Below are 18069 nucleotides of genomic sequence, written 5' to 3' on the forward strand. Positions count from 1 at the left end.
GCTTGTAGATTGCTGTTTACTTGAAGTAGTAGTGCCCTAATTATGAAAAAAAAAATGGAACTTCTCCATACTCTAAGCCTCTAACGGCTGTGCCGTGTGATGGCGCTATAAATGGGAAATCAGAGTTATCAATAGACAGCTAGTACATTTGCTGTACGGTGGCCGTTTTTTCAATTTTATTCAAGCCTTCTAAATGTATCCGGTACAAAAAAAATGTTTTCGTCTCGCCTTACAGCACAATAGAGCAGATGTGACTGAGGTTTCTCTGCACAATTTAATATGAACTCAAAGTTCAATTCAAGAGACAGCGCAGAACTGCAAAGACCATTTAACAAAAGATAGCCAACTGCAATGTACATGCCTATTCGCTCGGATTTCCACGTTACGCTAGCCCAAACAAATTAGTCTCTCTCAATGATCAATCGCTTATATAACTGCAGCAAATACAAATGAGGGTATATTCTACGTTCTCAAGTGTACAGAGAACCGAATTTTTAAGTTGATGGGAATATATATTCTGTCGATGAAAAAATGATCAAGCGTCCACCAGCCTACAAGCAATCTTAAAAAGGGCACTAGATCACTTTATTTCTGGTTCAAATCGATGTAAAAGAATGTCAACCCGACATCAACCCCACCAAAAACAAATCCGGGAAGGGGGGACTCCATGCCCCTCCCCCCCAAAAAAAAACCGGGAGAAGACAGGAAAGGACAGAAAAGGGGGTGAAATATGATTTCTGAATGCCAAAATCTAATACCGAATTAGATGTTAGATATTAAAAAGTAATTTTTTTTGGCTCACTCGCACTGACCTATTAGAATTTTGGAGTGCCCCAAACCCCCTCAAAAGTTTTTGCTCATTAATTTACTGCGCCCCCCATCTTGCTGTTCTTATTTGCAAACTGCAATTTTCATAACTTCTTAATGCAATTAACACTGAACGTACTAATTCTAGCAAATGAGACAACAATTATGTTTACCGTCATGGGCATGCGGTGATCCTGGGTAGCAGCCAGCCTCTCCCTCTCGAATTTTGAATTTCGTAAAGCAGACCGTCCAAAAATCTCATGAAATTGCCGCACATGACATTGTTAATGATAATAAGTCTATCACATTTTTCTAATTTTTGCAAACTTTATAGCATTGAAGGGTCAAATCAGATTTATTCTGTCATGGGTAGTTTCACTTCATCACTCACTTCAGTCATCTCTTGAACTTTTTAAAAAGCCGACTCCCGAGTGATACTACAAGTCAGACCTCCCCCCCGAAAAAAAAAACAGCATGAAAGGTATGGGGTACGCCGGGTATCAAATTTAAGTCCATTGTCAAGTTGGCCTAATCAATGCAGGACCCTAGAAATCACTAAAAACACCCCATACAAATCTATTCCTTTTTATTGCCACAAATATGTTGAATCCCATGGGCATATTTGACTATCCTTCTTTTTCTTCTAATTCTGGAAACAGTACAGGCCACCGTCTGGTGTATGATCGTGTCGTCCTGGCGTGTTGTATACTGATTCATGACGTGAAAAAAATCTTGATTTGTTTTCTTTTGTTAAAGAATTTCTTATATTTTGTTTTATCTTTCATATATTATAAAAAGAAATGAATGATTAAATGAATGAGTGAATAGAATAAAAACATTGGTAATTTTCCCAATGCTTTGTATGGAGGTATTTATTTGTTATAATTTTTTTGGGGGGCGATGCATTCCTTGCTTAATAGATAGACCCTTTAGCATTTACTAATTTCCATCTCCCTCATAAGAAATAAGAGGAGCTGGACGCAGTATTAAATGATCTTTCGTAAAAATTTGAACCCCCTTTCAACCCGTCTTCATAGCAGAAAAACAACGAGAAAACGTCATTATTAAGACTAGAACCTCGTCTAGTGCGGATGTGCACGTACGTGTGAACGTAAGTATAGCCGTGTGATTGATCTTTCATTGTGTAAGTCCTACAGTGCGAGGAAAGATGGATACGTGTTGACGTCGCGCAGTTCCGGCGAATTTTTAGAAGGGAACAGACTAATATTTCATCAAAATGAACACCAAAGGACCAATATTACCTCTTCAACAGAGGTATTCTAACGGTGTCCCGTTGGGATATACCCGCTCAGGACTAAGAGCATCAGAACGATACGTAGTTTATCTACTTTTTCTTGTTTTTATGAGTGTGTGTTACAGTGCAGTGTTTCTTGTGCCGGAGCTTCGGGGACGTGTCAACTCGTTCGTGGACTCGCCCGAGCAGCTATTCAAGCCGGGTGGCAAAGAAGACACATTTCCCGGTCATCTGCATTTAGATGCTGGAAAAGAGGATGTACATTTAGAACAAGATAGGAAAAGAATAGAGCTACAAATTGCCCAAGATAGGGCGCTGCAGCAAGCAAGAGGGGCCTTAAATCATGAAGGAAATGATGGAGGAGCAGACGAAAATATGGATCAACATCAAATTGATAGTATTAAAAAAGATATTAATGAAGACAAGGTGAAATTTTTAGAGCAGCAGAAAAAGCAAGTTGAGGAAGATCTTCAAGCTGCGAGGAAAAGTGGAAAAGATGCTTTAGCTGCAAAAGGATATTTTGAGAGAACAGATGGTGATCCAAATGATATGGATGTTAAAAGCAAACGCGATCATATACGAGAGGTAGACATCTACAATTGATCTCTTATTCTTAATCTTATTCTTTTACATGTAGAATAATGTGGGCGATATGTCTGGCACTCTCTGGCTTTCATATTACAGGCATTTTGTTTCACATTCTGTTAAATAGATATCTATATCTACGTGTATAACTTGTCAAAGGAAGAAATGAAGAAGAGGCAAACAAGAGTTGGTTTGAAATGATTGCAGAATACCCTTCTCCGGGAGGGGGGGGGGGGCAGTCAAATCACTGTACACACGCGTGACCAAAAAATTCGTTGTAAGGGGTGATTTTTTCAGTTTTGGACGCGGTCCGGCCCGCGCATTGACTCGTTAAGGGTATTAAAAACACTGATTTTCAAGAAAAAGGGTGGTTTTGATATACTGGTCAATGGTCAATTGCGGGATCAAAAAACATGTTTTTTTCCCCAAAGCATTTTTTTTAGACTATAGCCAAACATGTTTAGGGTATGTTTTTTCCCCGAGGTCAAATTTTGGCGACAACTTGTTTAGGGGCTTAAATGTGTAAATAAAGCCCACAAAAAACTTATTTTGCACACAGAGAAAAACTTGTTTAGGGGGTGTTTGGAAATAACTTGGTCACGCGTGTGTACAGCAATATATTCGACTGGCCCCCTCCGGACCCTACTTCATGTATTTTCTAGATAGACTGCATGCAAACATGTGCTGTTCATTTAGAATGCAGGCTGTCTGCACATATGGGGCAGGGTATTCCATATAATCTTTTAAAAGGATACTCCAGGCTGAAGATAATATAATTTTAAGAGACAGAAAAAGATAAATCTGACAAACAAAACAAAGGTAAATGCTAGTTTTGGTAACGATGTCAAAATGAGTTCGTACAGAATCCAATGAAATGACCACCAAAGTGTCTGTATAAATAAAACGCATATGTGCCAAAGGATTCTGGAAAAAATTGTGTAATTGCTGAGAAATCAGCAAATAAGCACAGGATTCGGGTAGAGCGTCGGGCCCGATGCTCTATTTATACATTGTTCCATGTGCGCTTATCTGTGTTGGGGATCTTCGGTGTGAACATTTTTCAGTGTAGATTTCAAGATTTCACAAAGTTCAGTTTTATGTACATGTAACTGTACCAGGTCTAGATCCTCAATGATATACTGACAAGCCTTGTTTTACAGACTTTCTCAGGAAATCAGTGTTTACTGCAACTACTGGAATTTTTCTTCAAAATTTGATCAAAATCTGACAAGGAATAACTAAGTTACAAGTAACATTAGGACTCCAGGGGGGTGTTTCACAAAGATTTAAGTATGACTTAGAGTCACGCTTAAATGTCTAGTTGGGCGCAGTATAAAGGCATGACAGCATTGGTCAGATCATGCCAAAAGGACGCGCACTACTGCGTATTGATCAATAAGATCGCACGTTGCATATCATGTACGCATCGACCTTTAAGTGCGACGTAAGTCATACTTAAATCTTTGTGAAACACCCCCCAGTTCTTAGATTGGCATTAGGGCACACAGGCCTAATTCATTTCCCGTAGACTCGTGTGTTAAATTGGCACTTAAAAAGAATTCATAAAAAATAAGGAGGAAATTTGAGGGTTGAATGTTTACTACCAGTGGATAGGATAAATGTCTGACATTCCATATCTGACCAGAAAAGGGTACCTCGACCGGCTCATTTTAAAAATGAATCAGCTTTTATGAAGATGGGACCAAATCTGAAGTGGTTAAGTGATTTTTGATGACAGTCTGTTGTGAATCTCCAAAATTGTGCGAATAATGCAGCGCCGTACCTGACTTTTACTGAATTGATTTAAGTACAGAAAAATTTATAAATAAAATTACCGCAAATTATGCTGGCGCAAATATTCACTACTGAATGACACACGCCGTATAAGCTAAAACAACAACAACAACAACAACAAATTCATCACTTGAGAGAGTAAAATAACCCTAATTCTTACGCCAGTAAAAATATAGTTCCATAGTGGTGATATTTCTTTCCAATTTGGAAAAAAGTAAGTTCAGTAGGTACATATACCCTCCCAAGAATCAGTGTTAGATTGTCAGTCATATTCATTCATTTTTGTCAATCAGCAATATCAAATTTAAAAATTGAGCAATGGGTTGGCTCAAATGAATATCTATGGCCTGCCAGTTGTGATTAGGCCCGTGCAACCTGTACAGTAGTTATGTGAAACACTTCTATTCATCTCTTCATGAATATTTAATGAGTGAACTGAGGATGTCATATCGGACAGCCCCATTTTTTTTATATTATATGAAATTATGTTTATGCTTATTTTGTCATATAAGATTTAGAAATATTGGATTCACAATCTTTTGATATTCATGGATGCAACTTTTTTCATTATAATATAAGAGACATCATCCACAGATTTCATGTAATGGATAAGCGGAAGTGGGATGTGACATCAGCACACCTAATGAATGACCAGCATAAAACTATTTTCACAAATATTGCAAACTTTAAAATACTGTTTTTATCAGATTTTGTGACATTTCAGCATTTTGCTCAGAGAACTTTACTCTATTTACATACATGTAGCATATTTTGGCTTAAGCGCCATGAGCACCGAAAGGTGGGCCTGTTCGCTATATAGGTAGCCACCATTGTTACAGAGGTACAATTATTTTCAGTCTGGAGCCTAGGACCCCTTTAAAATAGTGTATTGGCATATACAGTGTATGAAGGTGTAGATGCCAAGCAGTCATATGAAATGACTGTAATCTTGCTTGTGTGATGCTGAGTGTACACTACATGTGCATGTCTTAGACATAAAATGGATCGAAGACTTTATGTAAGCTTATCTGTATCTCTGATCATAATAAGCTAATTTCCAGGAGTGACACATCTCACTATTCCTTGGCTTTTGTTGAACACACATCGGCCTTTGCATAGGCCAGAAATACGTCAGTGAATCAAGGCAGTTCTTTCCAGGCCTGGTTCTTTCCTGATGGGGGGGGGTAGTAAAATTCAAGAAAATGTGGAAGTAATGAGGGAGCAGACCAAGATTGAAGTTCAAGGATGTAGTGAACAATTTGGATGGATTCATCTAGAAATATGGTTTGATGTTTGTAAAGGAGACATGGGTAGGTATTGACTGACTACCCCCCCCCCATCTCTCTCTTTCTACACTTGTTGCTTATTGCTAATGGATGAACAGAATGTTTGATGTCATGAAAATTACATTAAAGTGCCCTACAAGTTGTAAAGTTTTTACAGTTAGTTTGGTAAACTTCTATTGATTCTAATTTGAGTTCTCAGGATTCTCTGCCATATAAATGTGATAGTCAAATTCAGTTAATTTTGTTGACAAATTTTATATGATGGAGACGTGTGTACAGTAAATCCATTTTGTCAATAATTCCAAGTGAGTTTTAGAGGATATTCCATTCTCAAATAAAGACCGAAATCAAATATTGGTATTTCCTTTTTAATAACTTTTAATATGAGATTATAATAGTATAGTAAAAATGTACAGTATTCCAAAGTTATGGAAGTGATAGGTAAGACAGATCAATCGTTGGATCAAAAGAGATGTCATCAAGTGTGAAGAAACAATCATACAACCATTAGATGTATTTTTATTTCACAGGTGCTACAACATTTAGAGAATCAAAGTTTGAATACATCGTCGAGTAAAATTAAACAGCATACAGTGTAACAAAGATCCGTTGAATGAAAATTGCTTGGTATTAAAATCTGGTATTTCCATTAACATGTAAAAGTAATGATTATATCATCTGATTACAGTATATTTATAACAAAGTTTGTCCCTGACAAATGACAATTGAAATTGTGTGTTTTCCTCTATATAACAAATTTTTATTGGAAACAGGCAAAAGTTTAAGGACATACATGTAATGGTACATACTTTCTGATATGTAACCACTGAATTTGTAAGATTAATATTCAAAGGGCTTTCATTTTAATAAAAGAACAAAATTGACAGAGAATGGGTGTTATCTTTTTAATCAAATGAATTAACAATGAAAAGTGATACTTCACTACACTTACAATATAAGACTTGGAGGTTAGAATAATAATTCAATACGCCTACTAATTCTTGGCTATTGTCTTTTTAGTCTAGGCATGATTTGCAATGGTAGGGGAGACCGGGGTTAGTTTGAACATGGGGTAAGTTGAAACATTGTAATTTTTTTTAAAGCCTGTAAAATAAATTTATGCAATACTGCCCTCAATTTATTGCTATTAATAATACAACAGTGTTGAATTATTATTGCAATAAATTGAGGGCAGTGTTGCATAAATTTATTTTACAGGCGTTAAAAAAAATTACAATGTTTCAACTTACCCCATGTTCCAACTAACCCCGGTCTCCCCTACACTGTGTTAATTATAGCCAAGAATTATTAATAAAGGATACTTTCAAAATTTGCATTGTTTTTTGCCAAGTTTTAAAAATGCATTCATGAATACAATGTATCATTTGAATATATGTTAAATGAAATTCCACAGAAAAAGTATGTAATGTTTATCTGATCAACAGTTAATATAGAAAAATCCAAAGTTTTGCATTTCCTCTCTTATTCAATATTCCTTTTTTTATTGCTGATATCTACAATAATATTGTACACCAAACTTTTAATCTCTTTTGATTACAGATGATGTTACATGCCTGGAATGGCTATGTAAAGTATGCATGGGGTGCCAATGAACTTAAACCTATTGCCAAGACGGGTCATTCAGCAAGCATCTTTGGGCGTTCCGCCATGGGCGCCACCATCATTGATGGTATCGATACACTCTTCATCATGGGTTTGAGGGACGAGTACCAGAAAGCAAGGAATTGGATTGCCAATGAATTCAAATTTGATGCAGTGAGTATCCATTAAGTAAAATGACAGAGATCAGGGGCAGATTGCATGAAAGGGTCTTTGCAAGAACTGTCTTTCATGTCGCCCAGGATGCGCCATGTGAAACTTATTTTTAATAAATTACCTGCAAACATATTCTATTCATCCATTAAAGTAAACAAAGTATTTGTTTACAAAATGATGTGATATCCCATGAAATTATGTAAAAAAATTGATTTAAAAGCTAGCTAAATAAAGTCTATTTGTTTATCATAAATTTTAGAAAATATCCTGCATAGCCCATCATAAAAGATGGGCGATGCTAAAGACGGTCTTTGGAAAGACCCTTTCTTGCAATCGGCCCCAGTTCTCCATGTAGGACAACTCAGAGCTACCAAGTCTCACGCATTATGCGTGAGACTCACGCATTTTGGACTCTTGTTCATCCCCTCAAATCTCTGTCTCACGCAACTATCACAGGCTATCCCCATATATACATTGTACACAATGTCTGTGATCTCACTCAGATTCACAGAAAATCTCACGCATAGCTGGTCTTTGAACTTGGCATCTCTGACAACTTTATTTAGAATTTTTAATTTTACAAACGTGTGTGTACATCCTGACTCCTGGTTGGTGAACCACCTTGTTCATTGACCAGTGTGATTCTAAAATGTTAAGTTTTTGTGGTGTACATGTCCTATTCTTGATTGTGATAATTTGATTCTTTCAAAATGATGTTAAATCTTTACATTTTACTATAAAAGTATTGCAAGAATAGTGTTGTATTATCTGCAGGAAAGCATTTCTTTTTCTTAAGCTGCATTCTGAATATGATCAGTATTTTTAATATACAGTGTGTAGTTTTTATGCATGCTTATAAAGGATATGTAATGCTGTCAAATACAGTACATGTGTACAAACAACTTTTATACATAGCAATAATTGTTCGTACAGCTTTCGTAGAGGTATTTTTTAGCGACCTAACCATAGCATTAACATACAAGTTTAATTCAGTTTTGTGACTTTGAACTTTTCAACACAATAATACATGTTTGAAGTATAACAGTTTGTAGTGTGTTGTTGAGTTATGTCAACAAAGAGACACCCACTTGTGATGGTCTGATATTGTGCAAGTGCAACCTTTGGTCAGTCTTCTCAGTTTTATTGAAATTAAAAGAGAGTTATTTAAAAAGAAATGATAGTACACATAGTTGATATATGAACAAACTGATACAAAAAATAATGATATACACATACTTTCAGTACACATGAAGGCATGATAGCCGTGTTGAGTACTTTATATGTAGGACTAAATTTCTTCTTTTTTTTACGGAGAGTACATATATGTACATGTATGAATGCACATTTACCGTACATGAGGATTTGGATATTCGAGTATCTTCATTTCATAATCATTGATCATCATCATTCATTATCATCATTGTAAATTTTACACATGTACAGTACATGTAGGTGATGTGGCACTTAAAGCAGAATACTGTAACATGCATATGATCTGAGTACATGTACATTTATGTTCCCTATCCAAGTATCCTTCCTCAGATTGGAAAGAAAGCTACAGTACATCCAATTTGCCTCGTAAAAGACAAATTAGTAAAGTGTGTGATTTTGTCCCAACACCATCTGTACCATAAACTTATTTTGCAGAGATTATGTACTTGCCTGGAAATGATGATGCTAGGGATTCAATTACAAACTTTTCCAAAAAAAGCTGTGGAAATATTTCATAGCTTACAGTATATTCAATTACTAGCCCACAGTATAAGGGGGAAAAATGCATGAAGCATGTTTTTTTTTTTTAAGCATTGTCCTTTGAAGTTCTCAGTACCCATATACCCAGAACAAAAATAACTTTGATTGCCTGTTTTACAAGCACTTGTGCTCTCAGCTTGCCAGGAAAATTCTGTTTTTACATCACCCAGATGAGTTGAAATTCAATAATCTTGTAATATTCCCTCTTCTCCGCACTTGAAGCTCTGCCGTGCCCCGGTATCGTAATATGAGCAAAGTGTTGCTGCTAATCTGCGTAAAATTGTTAGGTAAATGCAGGCTAACGAGATTAGAGTGGGTTGTTATTGATTCAGGAGGATATTCTTCTTTTTGTTTTTGTTCATTGGTTGCTACTGTTCTTCCTCCTTTCTAATGGGGTATGCATGCCGTAGGGTACTGGAGCCAGGTCGGAGTGTGCATGCACGGTGTCTGAAGGTGTTGGTTAACGGTGCTGCATCAATGACGTTTTTTAGGAGGATGGGGGTTGGTTGATGATTGATCCCTGCAGGATGTTGGCTTTTTATCTATTTTCATCTTTATTTGTAACTTGAGAACCTTTTTTAATATTTCTTTTTCTGGATGCCGATGCATAGTCATCTATAGCAGGAGGTGTGAAGTGTGACCTCCCCATCCCCTTCCCTTCTGAAAATAATAGGCCTAAACCGCCTAATGCTCTTTAATAACAATCTTCAGAGTGATGAACAACTAGGTTGTATTTGAGCATTGTTTGGTGTTTAATTGATTCATACCCATAAAAATCTTACAAATATTTTGTTTTGAAATGTACATGTCGGCATGTACATGTAGGCCTACATGTTTCTTGCAATAATGAATTTCAGATACATTGTACACTATTTAAAAACGTGTGAATTTGACACTGTTATTGAAATACAGAGAGGTTTTCACACTCAAGCAGCACACGCACCTCTCACACCCTTACAGCGCTGCCCTTGGACCTGTCCGCTGTCACTGCATGCAGATTATATTGTAGATTTGCACGTACAGTACATGTATACAGTATGTGGGCCTACTACTGTACAGTCTAGCGTCACAAGCAATATCCACTCTGTGCAGTGATTAATACAGTCATTTGCAAAGTGTTTCCTTGGCTATGTTCATTCCACAAGATTTTACCCCAGAAACACCGTTTTCAAAGAAGCTGAGTTTAAGCCACATTTGTATTCAAGCAATTTCTTGTAAATTCTAAACATGGAATCGCTGAAGAGGGTTTGTTTTGAAGGTCAATTCTGCAGAACCAGATTTACATTGTATGTTTTTAGATATGAGCAATAGAAATCCCAAATATTTTAATTTTTTATGATTATCATTATAGACCTGCTTCCAGTTCATAGTCCCTAAAAATTACAGACTTGTTTTAATATCAAATGCACAATTTCTTAAACAAGTTTACTATCAACATATCAAATTGAGAGTTTTCAGTAGCTGTGAACCGTGCAAACTATCTAGTTTTATCGAGCTGGCCCCTGATGATATGCATCATGCACTTTAATATGTCTAGACAATTCCTGGTTCAAACTGCGTAGTGGGTGGGCTTGGTAATGGAATAATGCTTGAACACCCTCCTTGACCATCTTCTCTTTTTGCCCTTTGAATTGATGTGTCACGATTCTTAACTCTAATTTGAACACAGCTCTAGTAATGTACAAGAACAGGTAATCATGTGATCGGGTTCAGTTGACTGTCTTCCTCATTCCTTCTCTGTAGTAGTAGCAGCAGTAGGACAGGAAACTATGCGTAATTGGTTGTGGATGCCCCCTTCTATTTTCAGCATTGCGTGTGTCCTGAAGTGCACTATTACTAATTCTTACATTGAAAAGGACATAGTACACTAACGCAAAGGTACATGTACATGTACAAGGCTATACAGTGTACAGTATGTAGCCTACCTTCATGTATACAATTATGTACCTGTACGTGTAGGAGATCTGCAGAAAAGTCAGGAAGAATAGTCAAACCATGGAGCTATTAACAGCTCTATGGTCAAACTTTGGCAGGTGCGGATCCAAGAGGGTGGCTGGAGGTGCGGGCACATCCTGTAAAATTTGATATTATAATGGTACTTTCCATAGAATGTCTTCATTGCACTCCCAGTAAAATGGGCAAGGACCTTTTTTCTTACTTTCTTTCTTTTCTCTCTGCTTGTCAAATTTTGGACGAGTTTGCACTCATAAAACTCTGACTGTGGATCTTTGCCTGTTATTCAAGTACACTTTATCACATATTTATTACAGGACAAGTCCACCCCAACAAAAACTTGATTTTAATAAAAAGAGAAAAAATCAACAAGTATAACAATTTTCATCAAAATCGGATGTAAAATAAGAAAGTTATGGCATTTAAAAGTTTTCGCTTTCACAATACAGTTAAATGCACATCTCGGTCGGTATGCAAATGAGGAACTGATGATATCACTCACTCACTATATCTTTTGTATTTTATTATATGGAATATGATTTTTTTTATTTTCTCATGATTGTTATGTGAAAGGAAGTTTCATTTCTCCCTGAACAGGTGGAATTCCATTATTTTAACATTTTGTGCTTAAGGCAATGAGGTCCGAATCGTTATATTCGTAAAAATTGAAATATTGTACATGTATAATTCAAACAAAAAACAAAATAGAGTGACATCATCCACTCTCATTTGGATGTAGCTGGCTCGTTCATATAATTATTTGGGTAAAAATAAGCGAAACTTTGAAATTTCATAACTCTTATTTTACATATTTTACATAAATAAATACTTAATTGAATTGACATCCGATTTTGATGAAATTTTCAGCATTGTGCTTGTCTGATTTTTCTCTATTGTTTCAAATCAACACTTTTCTGAGGTGGACTTGACATTTAAGATACATTGTAGGATGAGCATTTTGTAGGACCAGCAACCACCCACCTACATGTACCTGTAATAAAAATTAATACATACATGTAGGTTTTCAGGTTTTAGGGGGCTGGTTCGCCATCATTTGACTGAGCTTGCGAAGAGAGTACTAGTGCAGTGGGGGGGGGGGGGGCAGATCACTGGGAACTGGTGGAGGCATCCCCTCATATGCACAGCATGTAAACTTCAATCACAAGGCCTACATTTTGTTTCAAATAATGAAGCAAGATTTGATTCACAAGCTTGTGTGTAATTGTGTTTGATATCAAAGCAATCATGTAAAGTGGATACTTTTACTTGATACTATTTCCATTTTAGTTATTCGGAGTATTTACTTTCAGCTTTTTGAAGCGACCAGTATTTGGATGTTCCAAGGCTTCATTGCTTCCTGATAGCAAGGAGCTTCCAACACATAGCTAATAAAGCTGTAAAGTTTGTATTAGTCAATTTGCTGATAACCGGTATTTACGTCAAGTGCATTTATTGCAGTTGTACATTACATGTAAGTGTCTATTCTTGTAAACTTAAAAAGTGTGATGAATACTCTGACAAACTTTTGTTTTTATTAATAGGTCAGGACTGATCAGGAAGTGTTATTGTAGATCTCTTCCTGTCTGTTCAAAGGTGTTTGGTGACCTCAGTCTGAAGTGGGGAGTGGGTCTGTATGGGATGTGTGATGTGTTTACTGTGACATAGCATAGGCCAACGTGTATTTGCAGTTGTCCTTTGACTCCTTCATTGTTTTTATATAAACTTTGATACAATTTTTGAGTTCATTTTCGGAAAGCCCACACTACTATGTATTCACAGGTGAATGGTACAGTATGATCAGAATTTATCATTAACACATGATGCTGATACAAGGGAAACATACATGTAAATTAACATGTTCATATGATATTTAATAGATGATTCTCATGTTTCATTTCGATTTGGGTCCATTTAAGACCACTGCACATACATGTATGTACTACAACAGGTCTATGATTCAATTTTGAAAGAAAAAATGTCATGTTTGAAAAAAGAAACAAATATTTCTTTTGAGGTTCTCAATAATTGGAAAGATATATCTACATACATGTATATGAATCCTCCCTGATGATGATGATTCAGAATTTTGGATCATGTTGTTCCCTGTTCCAATTTATTTAAATCAACACTAGGCAGTGCTGCACCAAACCCGAGTTTGCTCAATCTCGAGATTCAAGAAACCCTCTCTCTACCATCGCAAGAAGAGCGATTCCTGGTCGAGTGAGGCATCGGTGCATTATTGTCTGACGCTGTGAATGGATACAGTAATCCTGAGTGCATCTGCACCTGCAAATTAGCAGGATAATTCACACAATAGCGTGATATTTTGCAAATAATCCCAAGTTGACTTCGGATTGCAATCTTGAGATTAATCCAGCAAATTGCGTCTCCATTACAAAAAATCTCGAGATTGGTCAGATCGGGACAGTTTGCCAGATCAGAAATAGCTCGCTAATTTGAAAACTCAGGCTGGTGCAGATGGCCCCAATGTATTCAAGTTGCTGCCCAAGATATTAAAGGTGGTTGGGCAAGGTTTGTCTTGACAAGCCCATGAAAACCAAGCATACTGTTCATGTAGATGGTAGGCCTACACTTCTGAACTGCATGTTTGCATTTTCCATTCTATTTTTGAAATTATGCAATCCATACAAGTTTCAAAATGCTCATTATGAATATGTAATATAATATTTATAAATCTGAATCTATGAGCTACTATAGGGTTGAATCATTATTTGATTTTTGAAAAATAATTAGTATGGTATATGTGTACATGTACAGGGTGTATGTATGTTCATGGTGTCCAAACAAACACAAAGGAAATTGTATTGAGAGTGGGGATTGGAAGTCTACATGTATGATTGGAAGTAGGCCATGTGCTTGGCTAAGGTTGAACGCACTCTTGTTGCCTTGGTAACAATTAATAACTAACTGATTTTTTTTGTTTCTGAATCTTTCATGAAATATTAAATAATTTTGAGGGGGAGTTTCCACTAAATTACTCTTGGTGATTAAAGACATTTCGAGCTTGAAATTAAGTTTGTTACAAGCGATTGATTAGGATGTACATGTACAGTGTAACTGTACTTAACTTTGAAATTGTGTACAAATTCTGAGTAGTGCTTTTTAGAAATCTTTTGTAATGTGTACAAGTACAGGTACATGTGTACTTCATCTATATGTATAACATTTCTTTATACCAAGCAGACCACTTGTGACTTAGATGATTGACAATGTTTTCTCTTCTGTCCATTTTAGATACTTAAATTTGTGGGGGGTGGGGGGCTTGTCAAATTAAAAAAATAGTGGGAACCACCCCCTCTTGTAAATTAGGGATCTGCCCCTGACATTGAAAACAATCATGCTGAGCTTGTCCACTGACTCATCATCTAATGTGGTCAGGAAATCAACCCACAGTTTCATTATTCAACATTGGACCTCATCATATCATAAATGATACTTCCTCTACTCTATTTTAACTATCAGATTTCCAATCTTTGTCTGAAATGAACTTACTATTAAAGTGATTGGTTAAACATCATTTGGTTTGACTTTTGAAAAATCTGAGGTAGGAGGTCACACTTGTCACCTGTATGGGTGTGTCTGTGATATGTTACAAATATGAAGCCCAGAAAAAATTGTGTTCGAAAATGATTATTTAGTGCTTCAAAAATTGAAATATAAAGTGACCGAAAACACCATCTTAATTTCATCCCATACACTTATGTGTACTATTTAGGCGTCTATAAGACGCCCATTTACAAAATCAGGGTTTGCGTTGTAGTTTTAGATTACGTTCTCAATAATGGTTGTTTTCAGGGTTTATTAGTTCTAATACATGCACTGTACATGTTTCATCTTGCTTTGAGAATTTTTTAAAAGTTAAACAATATCTTTAAAGGAAATATGGTTGATGATGTTTCATGAATAGTATACGTATGTACATGCTCTCCAAGAAATTGAAACACTTTAATGACTGTCTCATCTACATGTACATGGTATACCATACAGTATGACATTTCAGCACTGTGACATTACGTTTCAAAAATTGATATTGATGTGTCAATGTACTGTATATTGATACATCATGTGCATCTACTCTCAGCCAGGGGAAGGGGAAAGGGGTTTCTAATTACCGTAATAGTCTTGGCTATTGCTTTCCGAGCTCGACATGAAATGGTGAATGCCTTTTTTATGTAGATTTTTTCGAAAATCTTGATTAGGCAGTGCCATGGTTGAGTGGTGTGCGGTGCCTGCACACACATTTGAAGGTATCAGGTTCAAAACCTGGACAGGGCACTCTAGTCTGTACCCCCTACCCCTGAGCAATGCTTTGTATAAACAGGGATATGCATATCCCCGGTATAAATATTGCTCTTTAATGTCTTTCTGAGGGTGAGTCTGGGTGACACCAGTCTGATGGTGACATCAGATACATAATCATGTTGATATTGGATAGGCCCATACTGTGTAGCCTATAAGTCTGTAAAATCTCCTTTCCCAAAACACACACTTGATTTGAGGAGGAAAAATGTTTGCTTGAATGCAAACCTCGATTCACTCCACCCCCACTCCAGTCTCTCTCTCTCGTTTCCTCCATCCATCTGTAACACCTTTCATCCATGCACCATCCATCCCCTTCTTCAGTCTCAAAGCTGAAGAAAAGAGATATTGCTGAAAATCAATATGTAGCACTTGCCCAAGTCATTGATGCATACAGCCAAGCTCCCATCTAAGCTCATAATAAGTCTATATGGAGTCGAAATTTAATTACTATAAACCATCTTCCACATCCTTGCACTTCATTTTTTTTCAGATTCAGAGTTTGTACAGTGTATGTACTGTATGTGTTATGGGTAAAAATGTCAGTGTACATGTAGCATAACAGCTTGTACATGTACTGTATTTTATACTGTACAGTGTAAGTCCATCATTGAGCTGGTCTAATATTCCCTACAATTTTTTTCGTAATAGGTATTTCATGAAAACTTGGATATCAAGTGAAGAATTGAGAGCGGTGTTGGCTTAGTCGGTAACGCGTCTGCCCGTTGAACCAAAGATCGTGGGTTCGAGTCCACCCCGGGCGGATGATTGAAGCCAGTGCGTTGTGTGTAAACGTCTCTCCCATGTTTCATAGATGCAGACTGTGTTACAATGGAAAACACTCCGTCCCTCGCATAGGACGTTAAATGGAGGCCCCGTGTAGAGGAAAGTCACCACCTTTGCATGTTAAGAACCCACTGCACTATTCGTATAAGAGTAGGGGGAAACCCCGGTGTAGCGGTCCACCTGCATTCCCCCAATCAGTTACATGTATATCGGGAGGACAGACCTGCAGGTCATAGTGATTCAGTTGGCTTTTCGCCTCCCAGGCACAGGTGATGCCAAACAAATAATAATAATAATAAAAGCATAGACAATATGTGGATGAACAGGAACATATCCTGAAATGGAAGAATAAACTCTGGCTATTTTTCCTGCTGTTTTTTGTTGATTCCAACTTTAATACCATTGATTTGTATATTTGTAAAGACCTTACATGGGTTATTTTTCAATTTTCAGGGGATATTTTGAAATGTTTCAAAAAGGTTATTATTAATGCCTCTCATCTCCATGTATTTTATGTTGCTGTTCTGTACATGTATTTTGGTTATGGCTGTACCTTTGAATCATATTGCAGTGATCGGGAACTGGAAACTGTCTTTTGAAAAATGAAAATTGTACTGACAAGTTGACATTATTAGAAGTTCGAAAATGAATTGTAACAGTTACATGTACCATGGTAAAAAAGAAATGGGGTCAGAACACAAGTTTCAATTTCAAATTTTTTCTAGGATGTGATAATTAAATTATAAAGTATGGTTGTAATGTTATTTTGAAATACATGTACATCTTGTACATGTACATGTAGCAAGTAGCATTGCACAAGGGCATTTGTAAGAATTACACACATGTACACAAACAAGATACATTACATGTGTATGTACAGTACAGTGTACATTTGTTGAAAACTTGAAATTGGCCAAGACATATTAGGGGTTGAATTACACTGGTGCCCAAACAAAATGATATTATGCATTACATGTAGGCCTATTTCTTTTATAGTTATTTGTTTGGTGTCACCTGTAACTGGGATGCACATAGCAAACTGAATCACTGTGACCTGCAGGTCTCTCCTCCCGATATAACTGGTTGGGGGGAGTGCAGGTGGACCACTACACAGGGAATTCCCCCAACTCTTATACGAATAGTACAGTGGGTTCTTTACTTGCACAAGGTGGTGACTCTCCTCTACACGGGGCCTCTATTTAATGTCCTATCCGAGGGGACAGAGTGTTTTCCACAGTACTGTAGCATAGCCTACATGTACGTCTATGGAACAAGGGAAAGATATTTACACACAATGCACTTCTTCAGTCATCCGCCCCAGGGTAGACTCGAACCCAAAATCTTTGGTTCGACAGGCAGAGCTTTATCAACTGAGCCAACTTCGCTCTCAAAAAGTTGGATCCTATTGATAAACCATCCGCATAGTATCTCAAAACCATTCATGACCGGTATATAGGTACATGTATACTGTACTTTTGAGCCCTCATCAACAGCCATTTCTTGTGTACATTGGAAGTTGCTGTCAAATAGAAATTAAAAACACCTGAGGTAGTCAAAAGGAACAAATGAAACAAGAAAGATCAGAGACGAACTCCTCAGGATATTGCCTTTTGTGTTTATCAGAGGCCTTAGCAAACAAAAGAACAAAATTCCTTTCATGACACACAAGTACTTCATCTACATTTGCTCAACCTACCCCTTGTTACATGCACACGTTGATGAACTGTAATACAACGTTGACAATACTGTCTGCTC

At 36.8% G+C, this 18069-nt stretch overlaps 1 protein-coding gene across 1 annotated transcript in view; it reads left to right on the forward strand.

The window, feature by feature from the left end:
• Nucleotides 1–1936: 1936 nt before the first annotated feature.
• Nucleotides 1937–18069, forward strand: part of LOC121413448 (mannosyl-oligosaccharide 1,2-alpha-mannosidase IA-like) — a 70103-nt gene continuing 53970 nt past the window's right edge. The window contains exons 1-2 of the mRNA XM_041606269.1: nt 1937–2647; nt 7288–7503. Of these exons, the coding sequence (XP_041462203.1) occupies nt 2045–2647; nt 7288–7503 (819 nt within the window). The 5' untranslated portion in view covers nt 1937–2044. The remainder of the gene's footprint in view (nt 2648–7287; nt 7504–18069) is intronic.

This window comes from Lytechinus variegatus, chromosome 4 (assembly GCF_018143015.1).
Source record: "Lytechinus variegatus isolate NC3 chromosome 4, Lvar_3.0, whole genome shotgun sequence".
NCBI lineage: Eukaryota > Metazoa > Echinodermata > Echinoidea > Temnopleuroida > Toxopneustidae > Lytechinus > Lytechinus variegatus.